The 27,268-nt window shown below is 54.6% G+C and overlaps 2 protein-coding genes across 3 annotated transcripts in view; one reads left to right on the top strand and one right to left on the bottom strand.

The window, feature by feature from the left end:
* Positions 1 to 1,567, top strand: part of Megf6 (multiple EGF like domains 6) — a 99,924-nt gene extending 98,357 nt beyond the window's left edge. For both annotated transcript variants that reach the window (XM_052718157.1, XM_052718156.1), the window contains one exon: positions 959 to 1,567. In XM_052718157.1, the coding sequence (XP_052574117.1) occupies positions 959 to 1,026 (68 nt within the window). In that variant the 3' untranslated portion in view covers positions 1,027 to 1,567. The remainder of the gene's footprint in view (positions 1 to 958) is intronic.
* Positions 1,568 to 5,992: 4,425 nt separating this feature from the next.
* On the bottom strand, positions 5,993 to 27,051 carry Arhgef16 (Rho guanine nucleotide exchange factor 16). Its single transcript, XM_052716964.1, has 16 exons — positions 26,910 to 27,051; positions 19,496 to 19,605; positions 17,537 to 18,140; positions 15,543 to 15,588; positions 14,462 to 14,631; positions 13,114 to 13,170; positions 12,474 to 12,634; positions 10,261 to 10,413; positions 10,042 to 10,171; positions 9,497 to 9,571; positions 9,274 to 9,366; positions 8,725 to 8,876; positions 8,280 to 8,468; positions 7,678 to 7,751; positions 7,164 to 7,265; positions 5,993 to 6,509 (listed from the first exon to the last, which is right to left on the bottom strand). Exons 3-16 carry the CDS (start codon positions 18,119 to 18,121, stop codon positions 6,370 to 6,372), a joined length of 2,127 nt encoding a protein of 708 aa, XP_052572924.1. The 5' UTR covers positions 18,122 to 18,140; positions 19,496 to 19,605; positions 26,910 to 27,051; the 3' UTR covers positions 5,993 to 6,369.
* Positions 27,052 to 27,268: the final 217 nt, after the last annotated feature.

Raw genomic sequence — 27,268 nt, 5'->3', positions numbered from 1 at the left:
CCTATGGTGTCTCCAGTTGGCTCCCCAGGCCCAGGCTGCTGAAGGTGCCAGGAGGGGTCTCTGTGAGGGAGGTGGGAGGCCAGCTGTGGTGCTCTGCAGGGTAGGACACGATAGAGGTGAGGGCCCAGACCAGGAGCCCTCAGCTGAAGCCCCGCAGTGTAGACTGGATACTATGTGAATCATTTTTAGCCTCTCCAAGATGATCACGGCCTCGAACTGTTAAGAGCCACGCAGCAAGCTGTTAGGATCAGGTTGCAATTTTCTGACTGGTGTCTGGGTACATAATGCTATCCACAGTGGCACCTGGTGGTCAGATGTGGTACTACACCCTAGGACCTCAAATTCCAGAACCTTGACATTTAGCTGATCTTTGAGAACTGGACTGTGGGGAGGGCATTGTTGGCCCCTAGCAGTCCTGGGATAGCCCTTTTCCCTGGGTGGGTTTGACTTAACCTTGGGTGAAGCTTTCCTGTCTCCCACCCTTCTTGGAAGTTGTAAGAGTGAGAGCTGGGCAGACCCCCTCCCCCACTGCTTACATGGGAGTGGGATGGAGAAGGTTATGCTGGTAGATGTGTGGGGTTCCTATGGACATGGGTGATTGATGCCTTACTGGCCCATTACTAGTGTCTACTCAAGTGTACAACATGAGCTGTCTATCACTCAACTCCCTGGGAGCCCAGAGTTCAGGTGGAGAACACGCTTGCCCGGACGCTGCTCTCTGGTTAAGACCAAAGGAATAGTCCCACACAATGATGAATACCTTGGCTTCCCTGTGCCTTCAGAACCTGCATCTTAGAGATGAGGCTGGACCACGGTGGGAGGGGGGATGGACTGTTACTTTTGCTGGGCTAGGCTAATGAAGGAAGAAGGTCACCACCTTCTGCCTGGAATTGGCTGTTTTGAGGATCCCCCCCCCACCTTACCTTGTTGCTGACCCTCTGTTCTCCTATGTCCCTAGTGGCTACACAGCCATCCTCCAGCAGCCCAGCACCCCAGCAGCCCAGCAGCAGGGCCATGAGGCACTAGTTCATGGAATCCCCACAGAGGACCACTACCATGTTCCAGCCCAAGGCACTGAGAGGACATGTGTGGACCTAGGACTCCTGGTTCCATACCTCTTCTGGAAAGCTATGGATCTCTGTGGAGGGCTGTGGAGAGCCTCAAGGTCACGGGGAAGAAGGCCTCAAGTGGACACAGTGAACCCAGGGAAGTGGACCAGGCCTCAGGCCACCGTTTACATGGGAACCCTGCAGGCTATGCTGAGGAATCCTGGCTCTCTTTAGGGACCTGGGTTGGGACCAAGGCAGGAGTTGGCAAGGCCCCACCTGCCTGGCAGGTCCTTCTGGTGCTAGGCCATGGACTGCTGCAGCCAGCCAACTGTTTACCTGGAAACGTAGTCCAGCCCATATTTATGTAAAGGTATTTATGGGCAGCTCCACTTGCCATTGTGGCCCTAGGTCAGCTGGAAGCTACCCCATCCCAGAAGCTTGGACTCAGGCCAGTGGGCTGTGGGGTCTCCAGAGTTTTGTAAAGTCCTATGAGTTAAAGGCACAGTGGTGTCCTCGTGGCCTGGGTTTTTGTGCTTTTCATAGACGCTATGTGGGTCCTCCCAAGAGTAGCTGGCATGAGGGCTCTTGGATGGGAGCCTCCCCAGTCACGGAGGCCCAGGTGGGTTCTGTACCCTCTCTAAGACAGGTGCCAACCAGTCACATTGGGATTCTCCTGGCTTCCGGCTCTGGGGTCATGAGGCAGCTTCTAGCCAAGGTGAATTGTCCTAGAGAGGATGCTGGTGCCTAAGACACCTCCAGAGACCTAGCAAGTGACTTCCTGTAGGAAGAATGTCTCAGAGGGAGCAGGGCGGGGCTGGCGTGGAAGGGAATCCATGCTTAACCCAAACAGCTCACCCCTGCCTCAACAGGGGAGGGCCAGGCAGTCTCACAGGAGCCAGGGCTCCCTGTGGATCAAGGCCGATACCACAGGTGTAGCCCAGAGAGGAGCTGCAGGAAGGGTGGGGTAAAGCCTTCACCCAGAAGGCAAAATTGGGGGAGGGCTGGACTTAGACCCACCGCCCACCCAGAGTAGCCCCTTGTTTTGGATCTGGGTAGTGGCTGCCTCTTCCCCCTCTCCCATAGCAGCCCAGGCAGCTGGAACCCCCAGGGACACTACAAGTGCTCCAGAGGGATGGGCAGCAGTGGGAGCCGCGTCAGTAGGCCACTATACACAGACTTAAGTAGAGGAAAGGGGACAGAATAGTGAGTGGGGAATAGCTTGCAGGCAGTGTGGGAATGAAGGAGGTGCCCAGAGGAAAAAAGGATTAAGAATCAGACAACAGAAACTCTTAAGGGAAAGACTGGCAGCCAGGAGATGGTGATGTTCTGTCATTGGTATTGAAAAATTAAATTTTATATCCAGCTAAACTGTTGCCATGCCCACAGGCTCACCCATGATTCTAATGTGAAAATATCCCTGGGAAGAGCTCAGGAGGGAGCCGTGGGAGAGCGCGCAGGACATTTCCTACACTGTCATCATGAGGAGAACCGAAGTTGGCCTTCTAACCCACAGGTCAACCCCAGACTGGTTCACCATGGGGGAGATGAAAGGGAAGTTAGAGACGGGCATCGCTGGTCCTGTGAGTAACAGGCAGGGAGGCAGCAGCTGCAGCCAGCACAGTGGGTGATGGAGTGGTCCACTGCCAGCCCTCCTGAGGACCGGGGTCCACCCGGGGCGGAGAGGGAGGGAGAAATAGGGAAGGAAAGAGCAGGCTAATGGGATCTAAGCAGACAGAGGTCCAGACTATACTAAAAATCATATGTTCTTAAAGGGCCAGGGGGCTCAGTGGGTGAAGGCACTTGCTGCCAAGCCTGACTGTTTCCCACATGGTGGGAGGGGATTAGCGACTGGCAGGTTGTCCTCTGACCAACACATATATACCCCCTAATAAATAAATGTAATTTTAAAGAAAAATTTTTAAAAAGGCAATAGGATCTAGCCTATAAGACACAGCTGGAGGTTAGAAATACAACCATAGCAAGAAGAGCTGAAGGAGGTTTTAAAAAAAACTTTAAAGGAGGTTTATTTGTAGTGTATGCATGTGCATGTTAAGTGAGGCTGCCTGTGGAGGTCAGAGGCAACAGATCCTAGAGCTGGAGTTACAGGGTATGAGCTGGGTACTAAGAATTGAACGCAGGTCCTCTAGAAAAGCAGTATTGCTCCTAACCGCTGAGCCATCTCTTCATCCCCTGGGGAAGGAGTCTTAATGCTGTGAAGGTGCAAAGCATTGTGGCTGTCTATGCACATGCATGTACACACGTACCTACACATATATACAGAGTAGATGTTCACAAATCCATAGAGCAGTGGTGGCTGTCACAGGCAGAGAGAAGTGCATTACAATGTAACATCCTCTAGAGAAACCTATAGGTTAGGCAGACTGGGCAGCAGTGGTCAAATCTGCGCGAGCTTTAGCATGTTTATATATATGTGTGTGTGTTCATGATATTTATGTTTTATACACATTTATATCCATCAAACAGGGCTGTGGGTGTGTATAGGAGGTACTAGAGACAACTCAAGCCCTTCACACACAAGGCAGATGCTCTACAACCTAGTTACATGTAAGAAAGCCAAAATGCTCTCCTTTGAAGACTAATACGCCCATCAGACAACCGGTTGGTTAGTTGATTGAGACAGGCTTTAGCATGTAGCCCTGGCTAGTCTGGAGTTTGCTATGTAGACCAGGCTGACTTGGACTTAGAGGTCATCCTGTCTCTGCTTCCCAGGTGCTGGGGTTACAGACATGCACCACCATGCCTGACGAGACTGCTAAGTTTTTAAATATGAAGTGAGAAAAATAAGGGAGAAGCGCAGGGATTTTACAAAGCATGTGGCAGGCAGCTACGATCTAGCACCTTTCCAACTGGAAGTGGATGTATTTGGGGGGAAGAAAAATGCCAGGCTTGGCATAAGTGGAGGTTAAAGGAACTTTGGACTGGTAAGGTTGCTCAGTGGGTGCCTGACTCCAGCCTGACGACGTGAGTTTGAACCCAGGACCCACACAGTAGAAATACAGGGCACAGAGTGGATGGCTCCGCCACGAAGAGCACTTGTTCTTGCGGACTGCAGAGGCCCTGTTCAGTTCCCAGCATCCCCCAGCTCCAGGTCCAGACTCTGACAGTGGGTCAGTTGGGACATGACTGAAGTGACAACTTAGCATGTTCAGCCCAAGGTCCAGCGACAGCGCATTAGGGACAGGTGGTGGCTGGTGTCATCTGACAAGCAGGGATGATAAAGAGGAATGATGGTCTGGACACACCGACTGGCTATGGACATGGGAGGGGCATTTTCACCAGAATGGCAGTGGGAGTCCTCACCATGGCTTCACTTTCTTGGGGTCAAAGCTAGAGTCTTAAGTGAGGCAGGAAAGCTGGGGTCCTGGAATGTAGCTCCCATATTAGTGCCTTTTATAGCCACCAGGGGGCCTGAGAGAGAAAGCACCACCACCTTATGGCCCATGGCAGTAGGAGCGAGGCAGCCTGGCACAGAGTCAGGGATGTTCTGGAAGGATCAGAAATGAGCCTGATGAGCAAGGGAAACAGCAGTCCCAAGGCTGGGCGGAAGGTGCAGTTGTGTGCACATCTTCATGGTATCGTGGCCGGACTAACTTTCTCTCACTCCTTGGAGGAAAGGTTAGAGGCTTGGGTTCACAGCCTTCCAGTCCACTTTGTTCTAGCTACTGAAGGTGCTTGGTGGTGGGCCAGCCTGCTTCTCCTGGACATGCTCCTCAGAGGATCAATAGGGGGGAGCAAACCAGAGGCCACAGGGCGGTGGGTTCACACCATGGTGTTTCTGCTTGTGCCACAGGCAGACATCAGTGACTTACTGCACCTACGTGCATATACACCACTCCGTGGCCACCAGTGTGCTTTTACACACACACCCACAGCTCCAAGGAAGTGGGGCATTAGGGTGAGGAAGATGGAGATGTTTATTTCTTTCAGATTGAAGGAGGTACTAGGCCCTACCTCAGAGAGTCAACCCAGGCCATGCCTACTCCCTGAACTCTGGCCTGGCTCTCCCTCCAAAGCAGCCACTCACAAACATGAATGAGTATTCACGTTGGTGAAGACTAGTGTCAGGCTGAACCTAGACTTGGCCCTTCTGGCTGCCTTGGTCATGGAGGCCGTAGGGAGTGGCTGGCCCTAGCCTGTCCAGGGGTGCAGCTCTTCCCCAAGCCTAGGGAGGTAGGGCATCACCATTTGTGCTTTTACACCTAGTGGAGATTCATCTACACCTGTCACTTCTGTAGCAAGGCAGAGCCCAGTAGGATGGGGCCGATTCTACAGTGGATGCTGGGTGCTCCACCCCAATCTAGCACCAACAAGCAGAGAAAGGCATGGGGCTTCAGCACCAGGCTGGGGTGCTGTTGGAGAGACCTAGCTTGGCCGTAGTCAGCACGGAGGCTGCCTTTCTGGCCTGTAGATCCCCAAGAGGGAGGTCTGCAGGGACTGGGATCCCCACCCCAGAGTGTCTCCACGGTGTCCAAGCCCTAAGAACCCTGTGGTCAGGCTAAGCCCTGTAAGGTCCAGCTGTTAACATTTCTGACCTCACAAGCAGAAGCCACAGCTTTGCTGTGACACTCTGGCTAGTAGACAGATGGGGCAGAGCTAAGGACAGACCTGAGGCCAGTCTCCACACACCTGTTATACCTTGGGATTTCACTGAGACAAGTGGCTGTGACCTAAGCTCAGGTGTACCCAAGTTTTAAAGAAATAGTTTAATGTTGTTTAAAAACCTCCATCACGCCGGGCGGTGGTGGCGCACGCCTTTAATCCCAGCACTCGGGAGGCAGAGCCAGGCGGATCTCTGTGAGTTCGAGGCCAGCCTGGACTACCAAGTGAGTTCCAGGAAAGGCGCAAAGCTACACAGAGAAACCCTGTCTCGAAAAACCAAAAAAAAAAAAAAAAAAAAAAAAAAAAAAAAAAAAAACCTCCATCACAACATTTCTGCTGGCACCTCAGGTTACCGTCCACCAACATTGTCCTCTCTGAACACGGGCCCTTCCTGTCTCACTTGGGAAAGAGGGGTGGATCTGGGATGTCTTCAACGAAGGCAGCAGTCCTGTATCACCCGTGGCCTGGGTGTGGCTCGGGTGGCCAGCGAGGAGCCAAGCTGGACTCCTACCGGAATGTGGGCCCCTGGAGCTTGCCTCAAAGCCTTCTGAGAAAGCAGATGGAATATATAGGTATCCTGTGCTCTGCACTCAACCGTGAGCCTGTGGGAAGGCCCAAGGAACAGAGCTGTGTCCCACTTCCTGGGGTTAGGCGGGAGGAGCGACGCCGTGTCCACCATGGCTGGCTTCGAGCTGCCCAGCTACACGTCTGTCTCCACCCGGAGCCGCTCCATCCTGCGCACGTTGCCTTCCACCGCCACGCGGCTGGTGATACAGCGAGCAAAGCTCTCGGGGAACCAGCCCGTCTCTCCGTCCCGAAGCCTCTCTCCATGCAGCCAGCCTGGATGCACAGGGGTAGATGAGAGGGACCCCTCCCATCCCGCCTCTGCTCTTGAGGGTTCTAGGGCCTGGGTGACTATTGGAACTGACCACCCCTCCTGCCTTGAGAGAGAGCCAAGGAGGCGTCGCTCCTGGCCACCCACTCCACCAGCATGACCTGGGCCTTGTAGAGGCCTATGCCGGGACCACCAGGAACCGACACTTCACTTAGGGCTCAGAGTGAACTCACTTTGGTCCTATGACTCCAGTACTTGCAGTCCTCCCTCTGAGGAGACTGAGCGTGGTGTGTTTATGCACGTGTGTATGGATCCACATACGCCTATGTGCGTGGAGCCCAAAGACAACCCCAGTTCCTCAGGTGCTGTCCACTGCCTTTTGAGATAGTCTCTATCAGCATGGAGCTCGCCAGCGAGGTTAGACTGGCTGGTCAATGAGCCCTTGAGATTTGCACGTCTTTGCTTTCCTGGCAATGGGATGACACAACCATGTGCCACCATCCCCAGCTTTCTTTTATGTGGGCTCTTGAGTTCAAAATCAGGTCCTTGTGCCAGCTGAGCCATCTCCCCATCCTTTGAGGAGGTTCTCGCTGCACCCCAGTACACTCTGCACCCTTGTCTGGTTGACACCCACTCAGGTGTGACCCATCCACACTCACCGTCCTCTTCCTGTAGGACCAGGACAACGTCAGCCTGCTGCAATGTGATCTCATCAGCCTGTTTGGCAAAGTATGCCTTGGTGATCTCCACCTGGGGCAGGTCTGGGGGAAAGAGAGAGAGCTAGGCCAGTACTCTCCCACAGACACATGGCGCCAGCTGCCCCAGCACAAGATGGACAGCTTCCCCGGGATGAAGACTGGCCTTCCAGGGGTGCAGGACAGACACCTGGCACCTGCAGATGAATGTCTCTCCCTTAAGAGAACAGCCAGGGCCCGAGGTGACATTTTGATGGGCTAGCTAGCCTGTTCTGTTCCTTTGGCCTCAGTTTCCCCAGCTTCAGGACCTCAGGCCTCTTAAGGACCAATAAGGTTAAGCTGTGGCTACATGTACATAGTCACAAGTACACACAGGGGCCAGCACCCAAGCAAGGTACCCCGGGGAAGCTGTGTGTGGCCTGCCATCTAGACAGACCAGCTGTACCCAGGGCTGCAATCCTGCACACCCCACACTCACCTCCTTTGTTGGTGAGGCCCTGCCACTGCCTCTCCTTGTAGGTGAGGGCTGTGATCCACCGGGCCCGGTCACTCCTAGAGGCCACAGAGAACATAGTTGAGACCCTCCTTCCTTCTTGGGGTCCATGAGCCCATTCTCCATCCCAGGTTCATTGGCTATGCTGACCTGACCAACTGTGCTTGGCTCCTGACATCACCCTGTTGCCTTGACAGCAGGGTGCTCCTGCCTCAGGGCCTTTGCACAGCTGCGCTCTGGCTGTGCGCTCCTGTCTCTGGTTGCTGCCTCACTCCCTCTGTCGCTTGGGCTTTTGACCTAAACACCACCTTGACAATGATGAAGGCCCATCGATCACATCCACACTCATCCTTTTCTCCCCCTTGAAGCTCCCTCCCTGGTTACTGGACAGTACAGCCATTCATCAGTTGGTGTATTCCCACGAGGAAAACAAATGCCCAGAGACAGGCTGTGTTCTGCTTATGGCTCTGCCGGGCACTGGCGGTGCTCAGTATATAGAGGCTCTCAGACACAGTACGGCACATCCCGTCCTCACGGGGCTCCTGTTTGCACATGTGCTCCCCTCCCTTTGGGTTCCACCATCTTACGCAGAGTCAGAGGACAGCAGAATCTGCTCCTGGCGGCCCTCACTGTTGCGTAGCAGGTTCACTTGGAAGGGGTGGGGCACGGAGGAACTGCGGCTGCTGCCTCCTGGCAGGGAGGGCTCTGAGGCCTCCAGCTTCCTGACCTGTACCTGATCTAGCTGTGCGTAGTCTTGGACCAGGTAGCTTTCCTCACTGTGGGGACACAGGAGAGTCGTCAGTTAACCTCAAGAGTGCTCCTAAGACTCGTCTCCTGGGCCTGGAGATAGCCTCCATGGCCACAGAGGGAAGCCCAGGCCTACAGAAAGCAGAGATCTGATTCTGTATAGAGCCGTGTGGCCATCCCAAATCAAGTGAGGCGTACCAATGAATGTCAACTCAAGTCGGAGGGGTTCAGGGCCACTCCACTCCCGACTGCTCTCTCGCCTGACATCTGCAGCCTAGTGCCTACCTTTTCTTCTTGGTGACAACCAGGACATCGTTGAACAGGAACAGGTAGCATGTGGGTCGGCTGGCAATTTTCCTAAAGATGCTGGATTCCTCTAAGAGGAAGAGCTCTCCACGCTTCAGGAGCCAGCGAGAGGCAGAGATGAGTGGGAGGGACTGGGGACAGAGTGGACAGATGAAGGAAATGGACACGGCAAGGTGGAGGTGATGGTAGGGACAGCCCCTACCTCCCCAAATTGAGTTTGCTGTCCCTGTTAGGACTAAACGGAGAACCAATGGGATATTCCTGAACCTTAAGGGATGGCCATGCAGCTGGCCCACAGGTACCAGGGCAGGCCCTGTCCTCCCCTACAGGAGAGCCGTGAGCGGCCCCGATTCTCCATGCACTTGACAAATGTTCTGCCTAAGCTGAGGGTGGGAGCCAGTCCTGAAGAGGCCTTGACACCCCACTTCCCCCTGAGTCAGGGCAGTTCAAGGGGTCCCCCAACCTCCGTCCCCAGAAGCTTCTGACTCCTAGGATGAGGACAACAGGGTGGGTTGGCAAGGCACCTACCTTGACCTTACCAAAATCCAGCTGCGTGTGCAGTGTGTACATCTGCTCTGTGCGCTCCATTTTGTGGGCTCCCTCGTTACACTGCTTCACCAGCTGCAGGGTTGAGTTTACATGTATACCACAGGCATGGATGGAGGACTGGATATTCCACAGAGTGCCTGCCCCCCTGTTGGCACAGGATCTAGTCCCTTTCCCCATCAGTACCACACGAAGTTCGCCTCACCTTGCTGATGGCCTTCAGGGCACGGCTGGCAGCTTTACACCTTTCAGGATGGCCCTGTGTCTTCAGGCAGAGTGTCTGGGGGAAGACAACAGCTGTGAAGCACCCAAGCCCCTCCCAAGGAGCCCTGCATGGGAAGGGACTCCCCACCAGTTCCAGACTCTGGAAGTCAGGGAGGGGCCTCAAGGCAAGCAAGGACTTCCAGAGGGTTCCTGTTTGGACCCACCAGTGTGTCTACAGTCCACATATGGCCTCTGCACCTCTGGGGCCAAAGCACCACACATCTGGCCCTTTCCATCCTGGGGAAGAGCAGTATTTCTGCAGTTCCAGGGCCAAGGGTGTATGGGCACTTGCCTAAGTATGTGTCTACAGGCTACAGTATCATGTTACCGACCGCAGAGCGATCAAGATTAATCACACTGTCTTATACGCATTGTAATTATCCAATTACAGATGTAGGAGTGTGGAGAAAGAGGTCAGAGAGGCAACTGAAGGCAGGGCCTCCAGGGGTGTTCGTGTGGCTGCACCCAAGCCTCCTGGATACTCACATCTGTCAGGAGTGGCAGCCGGGTCACCCTCTGCATGGGGAGAATCAGGAAGGAGATCATGGGCAGGCCTCCACACGTTGGCCGTTTCTCAATCTCCCTTAGGGCTTCTCTGAAGGCTGCATTGCTGTTCCTGCAACAGGGGAACTGTCACGACTTCAGAAGGAGGTTGGGCAGGTGGGACCTGCGTGAGGAGGGCTGGGGGCAGAAAGGCCCACTCACGACAGCTTCTGCAGGGTGCGCTGCTGGTAGACCTCGTTGGAGCAGTAGGCAATGTAAGGGTGGAAGTGCTTCTCTGCGTGGTCCTCCAAGATGTCACTGATGTCCTCCACACACACCTGTGCCTTGTGCCGCTGCTCCAGGGCTTCAAAGAACCTGCAGCATTGAAGTGGGGAGTGGTTGGGGAAGTGAAGGCACAGTTTTGGTGGGTGTGTGCACACACCCACATAGACACATGTATGCAGACAAAAATGTCTGCACAGATCAGTTTTGGAGGCAGTACATGGCAGGTGCCCAGTGGGTCAGGCAGAATGTTGTGTAATCTAGACCACATTTGTCCAACAGCCCTCAGGGGACCCACCCCCATGACAGATCAGCTCTCCACACTGCCTTTGTAACATCCAACCCTATGGCTGTCCCTGGGTGTGAGGTTCAAGGACAGAGATTCAGCGATCCTATGATGCATTGGGACCCAGGAAGAGCCATGTCTGTCTAGGGATGGGCCTTGAAACTAAGGTGATTCTGCCAGCCAAGCCCCCTACAAGGCTTCACAACTATCCACTTTCATGGAGTCCAGCCCATAATGGACAAGTGAGGAGGTCCTGGAGAGACTGCTAGCCTCTGAGCCAGGCAGCATGATGACAAAGTGAGCAAATGACCCAGAGTTCTCTGGGTCTTGGCAACCTGGCATGTGGGACCAGTGGTTGGTCCTGAGCTATGTCCACGTCTCTAGGCCCTGGCTTAGGCAGCTGGGAGAACTCTGTCCATCTGAAAAGACCCTTCCAGGCTTGGATGTGAGTATGGGTCCTTAGAACTCAACCCACGTGGATCCCATTTCCTATAAGAAAGTGCACTCAGTCACTGGCCCTTGGGAAAAGTTGTGTAACTAATAGAGAGCCTCAGAAGCACATGGACCCCATGGATGAACGGAAGCTGAGGCTGCCTGCACACACCCACCATGCACAAGTAGGCAAGCCAGGCCACTCAGTTGAAATGCATGAGCCCTGGGTTTTCCTGGAAAAGTCTGGAAGGGCCAGCCTCCCACTACTGGCCCCAAATAGCACCAATTCTCAAAGGAGATCACTATGAATGGATAGGGAGGAGGCTAGAGAGTCCCACACCAGGGTACCAATGGCCATGCTGAGCAATCAGAGGCTGCACAGCATCCAGGGACCACACTGGGGGCAGGAGTCTGCATGAGGGTCACCCACTTTCCGGGACCCCTCCCCTCCTCCGGTGAGTCAGGAGTGAGTAGTTCCCACAGTTAGTTACTGAATCTCCTACAGGAAGTCCCTGTGTACAGGGATAGGACAGTCCTCTGTTCCCTGTCTAAATGAAACTTCCTGAGGTAGAGAGGACATCACGGCAGACTCTGAGTGGGCTCAGCAAGGGCCAGGCTGATCCTGACATGCAGGAGCCAGCATCCTATGTTTGGACGGCCCAGCCTGTGAACTAGCACCCTGTGACCTGTTCTTCTCCTGACACCACTGAAGCCCAGGAGAGGACCTCAGGCACCAGCCTCATCAGCGAAGCCAAGGCTAAAGGACAGGGAGGCCTGGGGTCTCCTGGACTACGGCAGCCAGCAAGGGCTGACCCCACACACAACATGACTGGATGGTGCTAAGGACGTGAATACATGAACATATACAGGTATGAGCAAACACATACAGGCAGGCACTATACCCAGTGCTGGGGTGAAATACCCACTGGAAGCATGCAAAGACACATACACAAAGCGCACACACACACACACACACACACACACACAGACACACAGACACTCGTATATGCAATCACAAAAGCACTTGCACACACATACAAGACACAGGCCCTCACCAGCCTGTAGCTGCATGCCTGGCCCCTCCTCTGATTCTAGGCCTTGCAACCAGAGCCCAGCCAGGCCACCAGACACTGCTGGGTAGAACATGACCTGGGGATGCAACTCGAGGCTGCCACCTGGCTGGGTGAGTACTCTGCGGGTGCTGCTGTCTATGCCCAGTGCTGAGGTGAGATACCCGTTGGTAACGCAGGGTTGTATGGGAGAGAAGTGCCTCCCACTGCCCAGCCTGGGAGTCAGTTGCTGCTCCAAGCTTCCCATGCACAGCTATAACCCAGGGCCCACTGACATCATTGCAATGATGGCTGCCTAGAGGCAAGGCGAAGAGCGTTCCTGGGGACCCAGGGAGACCCAGATGTGGAAGGGCCGGGAAGCTCACTTCTGACTGGCAGCCTGCACATCCAAGATGTTGGAGAAGAGGTGGTGGTGCTCTGTCTGTGTCATAGTGGCCTTCAGCTCCCTGGACTGCAGGAACTCAGTCACCAGGATGCTCAGGCTGTGCAGATAGGAGAACTCGGACGTGAGGATCTCGAAGATGGCCTGCATGAGAAGATGACACTCAGTGACAGGACATGCCCTGGGAGGGGGGAGGAAGACTGGGGTGTGGGCCCCTCCAGAGGGTTGTCATGACTGATGCACAGGCCATGAGTCCGTGTCCCTACGGGCTCTGGCTCACCAACTCAGGCTGTGTGGAGTGGCCAAGACTCTGCTTTCTGTGGAAGATGGTACTGAGTAGGGATCAAACACAGGCCGATACATGCTAGGCAAACACTACCACTGAGCCATGCCCCTCATCCCAGGCCAGGACTCTGGTTCTTCCTGAGGAGGCAAAGATAGGCTCCTTCCTGATGCTGCCTGAGGGCTCACAAGGCAACCACGAGGCTCAGTCCTCAGCCATCATGGTATCTGGCCCATGAGGTGGCCATTAGGGTAGGTGAGGACAGCGTATCACTGTGGTTCTTCTCCAACTTCCAGGGTACTGTGTGGCCCACGCCACGTGGGACTCCCAATGGCCTTACCTCCTGCCTCTTGCGCTCCTCCGTCGACAGTGTGTCCAGGACACCTGACTCCAGCACCTGAGGAGAACACAGGCGAAGGAGTTATGGGTCACAGGTCCTACAAATGGAGCCAGGTCCCCTCTTCCATCCTCTGGGCCAGACCCAGCCTGGAGGGCAGAGCCACCTCCAATCAGAACCCTCAGCTGTCTGTGTCTTCTCAGCTTATCTTCCTCTCCATAGAAACCTTGCAGGACAGTGCCACTCTATCTCTGGAGCCCTAGACCTAGGCCAGGAAGACAGACAGGGAGTCCAGAGGAAGGGAGAGAGACACAGAGAGACTGTGTGTGTGTGTGTGTGTGTGTGTGTGTGTGTGTGTGTGTGTGCGCGCCTGTGTGTGTGCCTGTGTGTGTGGGGGTGATGATTCAGACACCACCTGAGCAGCTGAGTCAGAGTCCTGCCAGGGAAGGCACAGGCTGTTATCACCTGCACCCTTCACCCTCTTGGGGCCAATGGCCCTAGGTTGTCTTATCGTGGCTCCCCCCACACCTATCGATATAGAGCATGTCAGGGCAGGCTGGACCGCCACAATGCCTGGCCTCTGCAGGACAGAGAACTGCCTCCATTTGTGTTCTCCTTCTCACAGCCTGGCAGAGGCACTGTCAACAAAGCATGGGGTCCCTGCAGCTTTCCAAGCGTGGGTAGGCCAGGCTCTAAATATTGGGCAATGTTATAGGGTGCAGTGTACTGAGTCCCATCCCAGATGGGAGGAATCACCTGTCCCCAGCTTCTGGCATCCAGCAGGGTAATGTGTACTTCTGGACATTTCTACTTGTGAAGTAGGGTCTGCCTTGCTGCAGCCCTTGGCTGGACCCTCCCTGGCCAGGGTCCACTGTGGGCACTCTCATGGGGGGTCCCTCAATCCCACCGCAGGCAAACAAGAAGCTTCATTGTACTGAAATGAAGGAAAGGCTGGGTCCGCCATCTCCATTTCCTGCCACACCCACAGCCCGCAGAGGACAGGGGTCACATGCCTCTAACAGCAGCCAACCAGGTCCCCAGTGCTACATCCACTATGCATCCTGGCCCTGTTTTGACTGAGCCCTCACAGCCTGGACAGGGCCCCATTTTCAGATGTGGGAAGTATGGGGGGGGGCGCTGATCTAATGAGAAGAGGGTCCTAGGAAGGGACTCCTTGTGCTCCCAGAGCCCCTTCAGGTCAGACCTCCAGCCACATACCAGGTCAGAAGACACACTCACTGCTCCACAGGCCAACTGTGTATCCCAGTGACTCTGGAAGCTAAGTTTGAACTCCTTGTAAGGGCCTTGGCTACCACAAGCCAGGGAAGGGAAGGCCATGGGGCCTCCTTACCTCTGGGAGCTGGCTCCAGGTGAGCTGGGCAGGCCGATAGCTCTTGACCACAATGGTGGTGTCCGCTCTTTGAGATCCCTCTGGGCTGGCAGGCTCATCGAGTATGTCATCATCAGATTCATGACTGGTATTTAGACCCCGCTCTCGGATCTCCTGGTACAACTGGGGTTCTGGAGAGAGCAGAGTCGCCTGTCTGCATGAGGGTTTGGGGGTAGCCTGGCCCTCCCAAGGGCCCCACAAAGCTCTCAAAAACATGCAGGCTCCCCTATGTCCCACTGGGTCCTAGAGTGGTGTAAGGCCAGCCTGGGAGATGTTAGCAGTCCAGTGTAGAATGTGGCACTCCAGGTCAGGGCCAAGCAGACCAACCAGAGCTGCCTGAGGCCAGCTGTGCCTGGTCTGGGAGAAGGAGGCTGGGGTACTCAGGCGGGGCCTGAGTATGCTGCTTGCTGGCCATGAGCCATCAATACTACCAGCCCAGCCTGGCATGGGCTAACCCAGTTCAGGGCATCTCTGAGGTCATGCAGCTGATGTGTCAGCCTATATCTGAGACTGGGCACTGCTGCTGTTCCACACAGGGAGTGTGTCCCAGAGACTTTGCAGAGAGGCCCGAATCCTTGTGTTCTGGCCTGTGGCCACCCATAGAGCTAACATGAGCCAGGAGGGAGGGATATTCTTGCTGGAGTCACCATGCCTCAGTGGGACCAGGAAGATACAACAATAGTTATTACTTTCTCATGAGTTGCAGTGCCCAGTAGGCTCTCTTTGGCCCGGGAAGATTTCATGCAGAGAACAGAGATGAGTGTCTGCCTCTCTGGAGGCCTGATGCCCTATAATCCAACCTGGGTCCCATTGGATACTCAAGATAGTGTGGGGCTGTCCTGTCCTGTCCTGTCTTTGGGTCACATAGTTCAGGAGTCCAAGGGAATTCTACGAGACATACAGTCACATCAACAACTGGGATCTGTGTCCAATGTCCTGCCCAGCCTGATCTCATCTTCTCAGATCCACCCAGTCCCTGGTTGGCCCTACTGAGACCCCCTCCTGGCCATGCTCGGCCCTCAGCTTCCTGTGAACCACTTACCATCTTTGAAGGAGCCCTTATGTGCACGTTTCCGACCCAGAGTTTTCTGCAGAGAAGACACAGAAACCTCAGCAGTCAGTGGGGAGGGAGGCATGGGTGGGCTTCTATTACTATGGCAGCCCAGAGATTTATCCTACAGCAAGATATGTAAGGGAGAGGAGGGAGCTTCACAAGTAGAGACCAGAAGAGGTAAAAGCTGGGGTACAGGGCAGCGGGCTGCTACAGGCCCAGGAAGGCTGCCCAGGGGCTAAGTCAGCTAAGAGGCATTACCTGGAGAGTGGGACATGGTGGGAATGAAGAGGGGGCTGGAGTGGGCAGAATGCTGTTGGTTAGAGTCTGGCCCTGGTACTGGTTCAGGGCCCCAGAAACTGAGGGAGGGGATTGCAGAGGCAACCTGGGGCAGAGCTCTGGGGAAACCCCACTCTACACTGGCATCCCCACACAGTCCCCACTCCTTGGCTGGAACACCAGGTTTTCACAGGTACACTGGTTCCAGGAAAGCAGAGGCCAGTCGCTTCTGGTTTCTTAGAACCAGTTGGGGCCTGAAAACTCCCTTACAGGTCCGGAAAGTGTGACACTCCCAGCTGAACCTGGCCTAGCTCCTTTTCTCACCCTCCCCCACCCTCCTCATCACCTCCATTCCAAATCCTTCCTCTACTGTATCCCTCCTGGCCCTGGGACCATGGGGAGCCTTCTCATCTAGGAGGCTCCTAGGGCCTCCTGCACTGTCCCCTGCCTGCCCGTGACACCCTCTCTGCACAGGAGCTCTCAGGAGCAGCCACAGCTTAGCACCCCAGCATGGGGCATGCAACAGGAGTGTGTGCTGAAGACGGGACTCTTGTTGAGGAATGAATGAATGAGACCTTGGCCGGCCTGGTCCAACAAGGGGGCAGTGTGGCACTGATCCAGTTCCTGGGGTACAGGGACACACATCAAGGGTCCAGGCATCTCAGGTAGATGTGGCAGGGAACTGTGATAGAGGACAGTGGCTGGCACCACAGACACAGAGGCCTTGCCTTGGCCACTATCGGCCCTCATGGAAGCTTGTGGCCTGACCAAGTGTGTGCTGGTGGCTATCGTTCTGACAGGTATCTGCTTCTCCCAAAGCCAAGCTGTGGTTCAGGGTCTAGGGAGCTTGTATGCCCAAGTAAGCATGCTTTTCCCATGATGCTGTGTACAGCTCTAGGCAACAAAAGGCATTTTTAGAGTATGCTACCACTGGGTGGTGGCCATTTTCACTTATATATGGGGAAACTGAAGCTCACCAAGTGTCAGGAATCTGTTAGGGGTCACATAGTCACAAAAGCCCATCCCAGGCCCTTCATGGAAGCTGACTGAGCCCTACGCCTGGGGCCCCCCTGAACAAATCTGAGGAAAACCTCTGGCAAGAGGTCCAGAAGCCCTCCACAGCCCTGTATCCTGGGAAGCAATGGCCTTGAATGGCTATGAAGCAGAAATCTCCCATCTGACCCTGAAACATAAGGAGCAAGCAGGATGGAAAGTGGAAGGAGTGGTCACTACCTGACCACAGGCTTCCTGCAACCCAAAGGGCTAGGACTCATTCTGTTCTTCTGAACACCCAGGGCTACACCAGAGCTCAGGGAGGAGCGCTCTCCCTCCCCAGGGCAGGCCAGGAAGCAGCAGGACAGGGAGACGGGTGGTGAGGGCTACACACTGTCACTCCTTGTCCCACGGCAGCCTGAGCCGGGCACCACTGAAAAGTGTCTTCAGACGGGCTGGCTCCATGCTTGGGCTCAAGAGTGACTGATTCCCTCTGCTGTCCACACTGGATGGAAGTAGAGATGTGGAAGATTCCCAAGAACATGACTCAACCTCCTCCAGCCACAGCATGGTCGGCAGGATGGTCAGAAGCCTGCACCCAGCAACTCTCATGTGTGGTGCAGATATAAGAGTCACAGGACCAGGCTGCCTCCTTGCCTGTGAACTCCTGGGCCCCTAGAGACACTGCCCATCCCTGCTGCTCATCTCCCTACCTTATTTTTGGCTAGGCACTGGGCAGGAGGCCGAGGACCTTCCTCAGCGAGAGCCTGGAGCTTGGGGCCGAGCTGGACTGAGTCTCCCTTGCTGCTGGGTGACCCTGGGCCTTTCATAGCTGCTCTGTAGGACTGGTTCCTCAGTTTTCGAGTCAGATTCATGCTAGTGTCCATATCCATGTCATCCAAGGAGAAGCTGGGGGTTGAGAAGAGCCGAGGATCCCGCCGAGCAGCCTCCTTGCTGAGCACGGCTGCCCCAAAGCTCTGGTGGCGGGCTGGGGACTTGGTCTTGTCCTTGCTGGCCACAGCCAAACTCTTAGGGATGAGCTGCTGGGTGCCCATCTTGAGTGCTGCGGGGCTCTGTGTGCTGAGGATGATGGGCCGTGGCTCTTCATCTTCTGGGGGCACCTGCAAGGGTTCGGAGGCCTCTGGCTCAAAGGCAGCATTGGTCTTGGCTCTCAAGGACCTACGGACCATGGAGAGCCCTGACATAGGGTTCCCATTGGCATCGAGTCGCAGCTCTGCATGGAAACGACATTCCAGTAGTTTCTCATCCAAAGAGCTGTCAGAATGTCTCTGGGACATACTGGGTGGCAGAGGGGCCCTAGAGAGAGAGGCAGGCAAGTGGTGAGAGGCTCAGAGAGGCCTCCTGCGTACAGCCTCCCTGGTGTTTAATCTTGTTTCTTCTTAGCATCCTCCCATAACTGCTCCCAGGCAAGGACAGGGAGCGCAGGGCTGGCTATGGCTGCTCACCAGGAGCCTCCCCTGGGATGTGGCATAGGTGCTTTACAGGTGTGCAGGGAAGCTGGAGTCTGGGCTAATCTGGGGCTATGTGCCTCAGGCAGCTATTCCCTGAGATGAGGGGCCTGGTGAAAACAATCTGTGGCTGAACTGGGCCTCAGGGACCACCCTGCTTTCTCTGACGTAACTGGTCCTGGGTCCTGGGCAGGGTGCAAATAAGGGCAGGTTTGTGGCTGGGCCCAGAGGCCCCATAGACCTGGACCAGAATCCTGGCTAGGCCCCTTACTGATGCCTGGGCACTTTGTGTGTGGTTTGCATGGGGACAGTTATGGTTTCCTGAGACTGCAGCAGATGCTGTGGATGTGACCATGGCCTTGCCTGGCTCTGCATTATTGTTAAGGGATGGGCTATCCAGAGGCCCAGGGACCTGCTGGAGACATGCCTCAGATGTCTGGCCCTGACAAAAATAAGGAGCAAGCAGGACAGAGGGTGGGAGGAGGAGACACTACCTGACATGGCCTTCCTGTTCAGTGGCTTTCCACACACATAGCAGAGCTAGGCTCCAAGTAAAGCCTGGCTGCTTCCCCTTCTCCCAGCCAAGCCCATTTGCCCAGCACCAAGGCTGGCTCCAAAACCTCTCCTCATAGCACTCTCCAATATACATTTGTACTTTCCATGTTTCTGAAGTTGGGGGACCACAATCCCAGTCTTGGGGGTCCTCAGGTAAAGCCTGGGTCACAGTGCAGATGGGGTGAGAGCAGGGAGCTTCAATCTGAGCCCCAGTCCAGGGGCTCACTGCCCAGCTCAGGACAGGAGCTGACAGCCACTGCCAACATGCTGCCCCTCAGCCACTCCACCTGTTCATCCCAGCAGCTCTTTCCGACTTCTTTCTCCTCAGCATTGACTTACCGGTGTCCTGCCACCCTGCCCCGTCCACAGTAGGAAGCCCTGAGTAATGGTTTCCAGAGTGTCTCTTCAGCATTGACATTTTCTGTTCCCTTGGGTACAGCACAGTCCTAAGGTTGGCTTTGGCTAACAGGAGAGATGTGACTGGAAGGGACAAGTGTCCCTCCTGGGCAGGGAATCCCACTGCCCTGTGACCCAGAAACTGAGGTGAGCAGACCTATAATTTGACCTGGATATAGCAGGAGCCAGGGAACCAGTCATCCACACTGACCAGTATGCTGAGGGTCAACTGTCCACGGCACTGCCACTTACCTCCGTGATTGGAGGTCCTCAATACTCGTCAAGAGCTGCCCTGCTGGGGGCCTGGGAACCTGGGGTCCTCAATGATTACAGGTGCCACTTCTTGGTTTAAATTTTAAAATCTGCAAAATGGGCTCAGTAAGAACAAAGGCATCACTTGAAAACTTCCTAACAGGCTCCTAAATGACCTGCAAAGCCCATTAAACAGCTCTGACTGGCTGCAGGGGCCACATAGCAGTGGCCAAGCCTTTTCTGAATCAAACACCACACTGCACTGGTAATGAGAGAGGTTGGCACTCAGGAGACTTGTAGGACCCTGATGTAAAGTGGGGGAAAACTCCCTTCTGTTGCAGGAATGTTAAAAGGTCTCACAAATTCCTCAGCTTATCCTGTTTCCTCAGACTGGAAGCCTCTCAGTCCTCATCCAGACAGAATCTCAGCTGAACTGTTGCTCAAAAGCCTGAAAGCTTAACCAGCCAAATGCTTCTAGTTTCTGGTCCTCATGCCTTATAGATCTTTCTGCTTTCTGCCATCACTCCCTGGGATTAAAGGCTAACTTCTTGGGAAGTGTCACCATGCCTGGCTGTTTCCACTGTGGCCTTGAACTCAGAGATCCAGAGGGATTTCTGCCTCTGGAATGCTAGGATTAAAGGTGTGAATGCCACCATTTTCTAGCCTCTGTATCTAGTGACTGTTCTGTCTCTGACCCCAGATAAGTTTATTAGGGTGCACAATATTTTGGGGAACACAATACCACCATACCCTTCTGTAAATATTTTCCCTTTTTCTAAAAACAAGGGAGCCAACATTGAGGAAGCCTTTTATATGCTCAGAACTTTGTCTAGGTTAAAATGAATGAGCCTAAGAGGGTTGTGGAGGCACACCACATAAACTCAACACCAGAGAGGCTGGGAAAGGAGGTGCTGGAGTTCAAGGCCAGCCTGGGCTACATACATTGTGAGACTATCTGAACAAAAACAAAAACCAAACAATCCCAAATACCAACTTATTAGAAAGAGCCTTCCAAAGGGGAAATTTGTTTTTCAGATGGTTAAACAAGAGAACTCCATGTCTCTTGCCCACATCAGGGGTAAGGCTCTGGGCTCAGTCCTGGGCCTTAGTGCCCCCTTGTCATTTGCCCTGGGCACTGTCCCAGGTTCACATCCCAGGGTGTGGTGCCTACCTGCCCTGCCTGACAAAGCCAGATGGACTGAACTGGACTGGAAAGTACAGCTACCCTAGTAGAGATAGGGATGGGGACCAAGGCTGTTTGGATGGGTTCAGGGCCTCCAGAACTGGTGACTCTCCAACCTCTAGGAAGATCACACTCACCCCAGAGCTCCAGGCAGGTCACAGCTCCATCCTACCCCATTTTTCAGAGTAAAGATAGTACCAAGACCCTGCCCAGCAGTCCCTCCCTGAAGGGGACAGGGCTGGTCACACTGCTAAAGCGTGAGGCACCCAGGTATCTGGTCATGTCCCCGCTCACCCCCTGAAGCCCCAGGATCTTCCAGCATAGAAGCTCTTGGCTAAAACTATCCTGAGAAGCTGAGACTCACGGGCCCCAGGGAGGGGCAGGCTGGGGCCTAGTGCCTCCAGAGAAAGGGAGGGTGCATTCCTAAGGACATTCCAAATCCTGGCTGAGGATGATAGCAGTCACACCAGGCCTCCCCCGGGAGCTGGCATCTGTCACACATGTGGTGTGGGGCAGGGCTGCACCAACCAAGGTCTGGAGAAGTTGGTGTAGCTGTCTTCGGATGGCCTAGGACAGACGTCATGTGCAATTCTTTTACACAGCGATCATTTCACTCAGAACAGACCACACAGAAGCTGTCATTAGTTTGCCTCTCTTACCAGCAAGCACCCATCACTCTTAAGCTAGCGTTTCAGGCGTGCAGGACGGCATAGACCCTGGCAGACGGTGGCCTCTCCCAGCAGAGGGCAAAGTCCACTCCAGGGCCAGAGGTGCCCAGAGGGAATCAGTCAGGTGAGCCGTTGCTGGGAGTGGCTTTCGTTCCCAGTCCGGCACCACACCCACAGGCCTGCCGACCTGTCTGGGACCCCAGAGAGTAGGGCTGAGGGCTACGGGTACCTGTTCTGAGGGTAGCACTGGAAGACCTGCTGCACACATCAGATGTCTCCTGCAGCTTGTCCCTAGACAAGACGGAGGCTGGGCTGTGCATCCATACACAGCATAGCTGCAGGCTCCAGGGGCAGGGGACCATGAGGCTGGCCTGCCTTTGTTAATCATTTCTATTACCTCCACAGCCAGCTCTCCTGTTAGTTTTTTTCCCCTAGCTGTCCAGTTTCGCTTCTCCATGCTCCTTGAGTGTGGCCCTTCTGTGCAGGGGCCACTTCCGGGTCTTTGTGGGCACCCTCCTATCTCAAGGTGGGGGTTGGTGGATAGGTGGTCCTTAGGTTGGCTCATGTTATCCTCAGACCATCAGGGCTACTCTCTAAAGCAAATCTCAGACATTGTCTCCGGAAGGAGTAGGGGGCAGATTGTTAATGTCTGTAAACATTTTTAAAAATATTATTTTAGGTGTATGAGTGTTTGTATGCATGCATGTATGTGCATCACATGCATGCCTGTAGTATGCATAGGTCAGAAGAGGGGGTCAGGTTCCCTGGAACTGGAACTGGAGTTAAAGATGGTTGTGAAACCCAGGTCCTCTGCAAGAGCAACAAGTGCTCTTAACCCCTGAGCCATCTCTCCAGTCACAGATCTTTAATTTTTTTTTTTAAATTATTTGAGATAAGGTTTTACTATGTATTCTTGGCTGGCCTGGAACTCGATACATAGATCAGGCTGGCCTTGAACTCAGAGATCTGCTTGCCTCTCCCTCCTGAGTGCTGGGGTTAAAGGTGTATGCCATCAAGCCCAGCAGGGGGTAGGCTTTTTACTTTCTCTCCTCTTCTCTCCCACTGGGGATGATTTTCCTCTAGAATCTGGAAGCACCCTTTTCTGTTCTCACTGCTAGGGCCTCCTGGTGCCCTTCAGACTTCTCTTCCTCAGACGGTGACCCTGCTCTCCTCCCTGCCGGCCTTGTGGAGGGCTCGGGCCTCACACTCACTAAGTGAGGTGCCAGGTAGACTTTCCAGCCAGCTTGTTCCGGTTCTTAGACCTGCATGTGGTTTACTGTTATTTCTTGGATAATCCCTCACACTCCCCACCCCTGCTGGGAGGCACCCTGGGACCTCACCTGCGCCACTGCTACACCACTGAGCTACATCCCAGCCCCTTGCCTTATTATAACTTATTATTACTGGAGACAGGGTCTTACTAGACTGCCCGGCTTGGCCTTGAACTTGCTCTGCAGCCCAGACAGGCTTTGAATATGTTGTCTTCCTGCTTGAGCCTCCAGTGGCTGGGATGCCAGGCAGGCCAGGAGCACTGGGCCTGTCTTTTTTTTTTTTTTAAATAATTTCTTGCACCATTTTTTTCTTTCAGGAACACTCACTAATCAAGATCGAAACCTCTGAATTGGGCAGTGGTGGTGCACACCTTTAATCCCAGCACTCAGAGGCAGAGGCAGGTGGATCTCCGTGAGTTCAAGGCCATGTTGGTCTACAGAGTGAGATCCAGGACAGCCAGGGCTACACAGAGAAACCCTGTCTCTGGAAAAAAAAAAAAAAAAAAAAAAAAAAAAAAAAAAAAAGATTGAAGCTCTGAAATTTCCCGATTTCTGACCTTTCGCCGTTTCTCATTCCTTTGTCCTTTTGGAGACGCCCGAACTCCACTCAGCCTTCTGAGACTTCCGCCGTCCTTTTGCCATTCCTATGCCCCCTACAAAGAGCCCCCCCCCCCCCATTGCTCTTCATCCTGGCATCCTGTTCTTGTTTTCGAAAATACAACATCTTCCATTAACTTAGAGGGCAGGAATCGCGTTTTCTTGCACATGTTTCTTTCTGCTGGCTGCTGCTGGCTACCCATTTTTCTTCCTTGCCTTGTCTCCCCTGGGCCTTGGTCTCTCAGACATAAAACTTTCAGAAAGCTGCTTTGGTTTCTGCTGCTGATGGGTGGTCATTGGGGCCCAAGAGTACAGGCTCTGTCCTTGGGGACTGTGGACTCCCTGCTCCAGCCCATGTCTCCAAGGGACAGCCTTCCCCCAGGCTGGCTGGCTTCTGACTCTTGGTTCACCAAGAAACTAGCAACACAGGGGCCTCAGATTCTCCTTCTAGTGGCCTCCAGGGAAATACCAGCCATGGCCATCCACCAACAGTACTTCTGAGCGTGGGGTGTGAGGCCTCCCAGACTCCATATGGACCAAGGGTGTGTCTTCTCCCTATCTCAGGCACCCCAGGCTCACTGAGAGTGTGGAAGCAACTCCAAATTCTCCTTCTACGGGAGCTCTATCTGGGTGCCTGGCCACCATATCCCTGAAAGTCTTTGGGATTCAGGAACAACTTCTACCTGCCCCCACAAACACACTGGAGCTCAATTTCCAAATGGATGCTGGCATTTTCTCTGTCCTGGACCCACCTTGCATCTCACTGAAGAGGCTCTAATGCTCTCTGAGAACCAGCTTGCCCAGGGTTTCTGATTAAAAGGAGCAGAAACTAGGCCAGAGCCACTCAGCAGACCCAGATGCAATTGTAAGGAGGACTCCTAGCTGTTTCTGCTCAGGGTGGGCTGGAAATGGCCCATGATTGAGGCCTTAGAACCTACAGCCCACATTATCTTTGCCACTAAATAACCCTCAGTGGGAGCATGCCCTGGGGTACAGGGGTAGCAGAACCATGATTGGGGCAGGATATCATGTAGAGCCAGTGAGACCTTGACAGAGGTCTCAGGGAATCACTGTGGGTGTGGTCCTGCATGGGTGGGCCTCTCTGCACCTGGTTCTCTGCTCCCTTACCCTTTCGGGCAGGTCAGCTTCCCATGAATCTTGTGGGTACCTCTGCTGCCTTCTAGTCCCCTAAGCCTGATTTCTTCCTAGTCTGAGCCTGTTGCAGCTGGTCACAGCTGGTCTTAGGAACCCAAACCACCCCAAGTCTGAGACTTTCTGCCCTGCTGAGGCCCTCCATCACCAGCTCTGAGGCTGAGCCATCTCTACCTGGCCAGGCTCAGGCTTCTTTAGCAGCAGACTCAGCCACCCCACAACAGTGGCCTTGTCCTTGGGCCATCCTGCCTGGCTGAGCTGCAGCAGGGTTCAGCTTTGTAACCAGCTAGTGACATTTGTCAGGTGGTGGGGGATGAGCTCAGAGAATCTCAGCTGAGAGCAGTTTGGTCCACCTGGAGACAATTGGTAACATCTGAAGACACTGTTGGTCAGACCCACAGGTATTCTGTGTACTGAGATGCCAGGATGCCGGGATCCACGGAGCACAAAGCAGCCCATGACAACCAACTGGAGCAAATGCTCACAGGGCTGAGGTGGGGGAAAACGAATCTTAGCCAGCTAGAGTCACCCTCCACCCACCTGGTGCATCCAGTCTTAGCCCACAACCTCGCCTATCACTCCCCACTCCCCTTTCACATTCCACAAGCCCAAGCAGCTGGTAACCTCGGGGTCCCTTAAGGGAGCTTGGGTTAGGGAAGCAGAGTCCTGACCTGACGGGAACCTAGGGCCAGGCCTCCACTGTCCAGTTTATCAGCAGAAAAACAGGCCCCCAGAAGGTACTCTCTGGCTGGCTAAGTCTTCAGCCCCTCCCGAACTTCTGGCCCTTGAGTGTCTTCCTCAGCAGTGAGAAGCTGGGACAGAGGGAATGTGACCTGCTTGGGTCAAGCCCCAGCCAGTGAGAGTACAAGGGGAGGAGCCAAGCTCTGAGGCCCCATCCTGACCTAGATGGCTGTCCTCAAACCAGGAACTGGATGCGGACCACAGGGGATTCTGGACTCATGATGCTACAGAGGGACAGTCACCTGCGCATTATGTCACAGAGTGAGCACAGGAAATGCCAAGATGGATCTAGAAACCAAACCAAAACCTCCAGGCCCTTTGGCCAAACAGAAATGCAACCATCACCTTCCGGGGAGCAGACCTGTTGTCTCCATGAACAAGCCCTGAGAATCTCAACCAGCTGCTTCGCCCCTGGACTCACGCTTCCTCACACGGCTTCCTCACACATGGGTGGAGAGTGACTGCCCTGCAGGAGGTGAACACTGGGACAATCCCCCACAAAAGTTTCTTGCTACAGGGCTGGAGAGATGGTTCAACAGAAGTCAGCAGTGGCTCCTCTTCCAGAGGACCTGGGTTCAAGTCCCAGCACCCACATGCTGGAAGCTCACAACTGTCTGTAACTCTGATCCCAGGGGATCCAATGCCCTCTTCTGATTTCTGTGGGTACCAGGCACACCTGTGGTATGCAAACATAAATGCAGGCAAAACACTTAAATGTATAAAATAAATAAATCTTTAAAAAGAAAAGAGTAGTTTCTGGTTTTAGGTGCTTGGAGAAAGAAGTGGCAAGGGGCCTCTACCTCACTCTCTCCATCTTGTTCTCTCTGCGGCTTACTTTTTCAAGGAAGCCTGAAGACCCCTCCCGCCACCCGGCAGTGCTGTGGGAGGTTTCTCTCTGGACGATGGGTATCCTGAGATCATGGGCCGATAGAAGCATTTATCCCCAGAACAGGAACACAGCAGCAGCAGACTGAATCAAGACACTCTGGGAGATAAGCCGAGGCCCAGAGACTGAAGCAGCTTGCCTGAATTAAGACATATTCAAGCCTCGTGCCCACACACCAGGGTGGGAAGTCAAGGGTATCAGGGCATACCGGCATACAGTCACGAATGGACCCACACACGGCACCCTACGCTTGGTCACTCCAGTGACGCACACACCCAAGCATCCACTTAGGGGCTATCAGCTCCTGTCTGGGCTCCAGGTGTGATGTAGAGGCCACCAAGATCTCACTATGGCTGCTACCAACTCAGACCCCTGCTCCTGAGGCCCATGCCCAGGTTCATCTTTCTTGCTCAACCTCAAAATAGATCCCTGCTCCTGATTTACAGATATGGGGATCAGGGCAGGGGGGTGGGGTCAGGTGCCCACCATCCAGCCTGTAAGTGGCACCCGCAACTTTCTGGAGCAGTCCCCTCCCACTGCAAGGCACTGTGGAGCCTGGCTTAGACGGCTGACCACCAAGGCCATCAAGGCAGAAAAAGGCACGAGGGGGGTCAGGCCCCTTATTCTTGGAGCCCATCTGAACAGACGGTCTTTCTAGCTCCCGGAAGAGTCACTTCCACGCCCCTCGGGACTTCCCAGGAGTCTCTGCGCCCTAGTGTCTAACTGGGTCCACTGCAAAGTGTCCCTTGGACTGAGCAGCTCAGAGCAGCTAGGCTCCTAGTCCCGGGCTTGCAGCTCCGGCGAGAGGTCGGGGCGCGACGTTGTCGCCGAGGTCGGAGGGGCTGGAAGGGAGCAGAGGCGCTCGGAGTGACTCAGGTGGCCTTCCCTCGGCCGACCCTCCAGTGCCCAGACTCACCTGTGCGTGCGGCCGAGGAGCAGCGGGGCGAGTACAGCTCGCAGTGCTGCTGGATCCCCGTCCTGCGGCCAGTCGGTCCCGCCCTCCCTACTTCCTGCAGGGCAGGCGGGAGGGCGGGCGGAGCCGGGCCAGGTGGGCTCCGCCGGCGGCTGCGCGGCCGGAGGGCGGGACGCACCCTGGGCACCTGCTGCACCGCGGCCGCCTCACCTGGCCGCGCAGGCTGCGTCACCGCACTACCTGGGCCCCGCCTGCGTTCACGTGACCAGTCTGGGGGTTCGGGTCGGAGTCCGCCCTTGGGTACTGTCTACTCTCCCTCCCGCTCCTACGCCCGCTTCCTTTCTGCGCCTGTCTCTGGGCTC

The sequence above is a fragment of the Peromyscus californicus genome, unplaced genomic scaffold (genome assembly GCF_007827085.1).
Source record: "Peromyscus californicus insignis strain IS unplaced genomic scaffold, ASM782708v3 Scaffold_5__1_contigs__length_169319896, whole genome shotgun sequence".
In the NCBI taxonomy this organism is placed as follows: domain Eukaryota; kingdom Metazoa; phylum Chordata; class Mammalia; order Rodentia; family Cricetidae; genus Peromyscus; species Peromyscus californicus.
Note: the sequence above shows the minus strand (reverse complement) of the source record. Positions and strands in the feature narration are given on the sequence as shown.

What these genes read in the sequence shown, in the direction of transcription:
- Arhgef16 (XM_052716964.1), bottom strand. Translation starts at nt 18,121, where the DNA reads ATGTCCCAGAGACATTCTGACAGCTCTTTGGATGAGAAACTACTGGAA. An exon ending in GGCTGCCACTCCTGACAGAT is followed by an intron (nt 9,572 to 10,041) that starts GTGAGTATCCAG and finishes GTCTTCCCCCAG; the next exon opens with ACACTCTGCCTGAAGACACA. An exon ending in CCCTGAAGGCCATCAGCAAG is followed by an intron (nt 9,367 to 9,496) that starts GTGAGGCGAACT and finishes TCAACCCTGCAG; the next exon opens with CTGGTGAAGCAGTGTAACGA.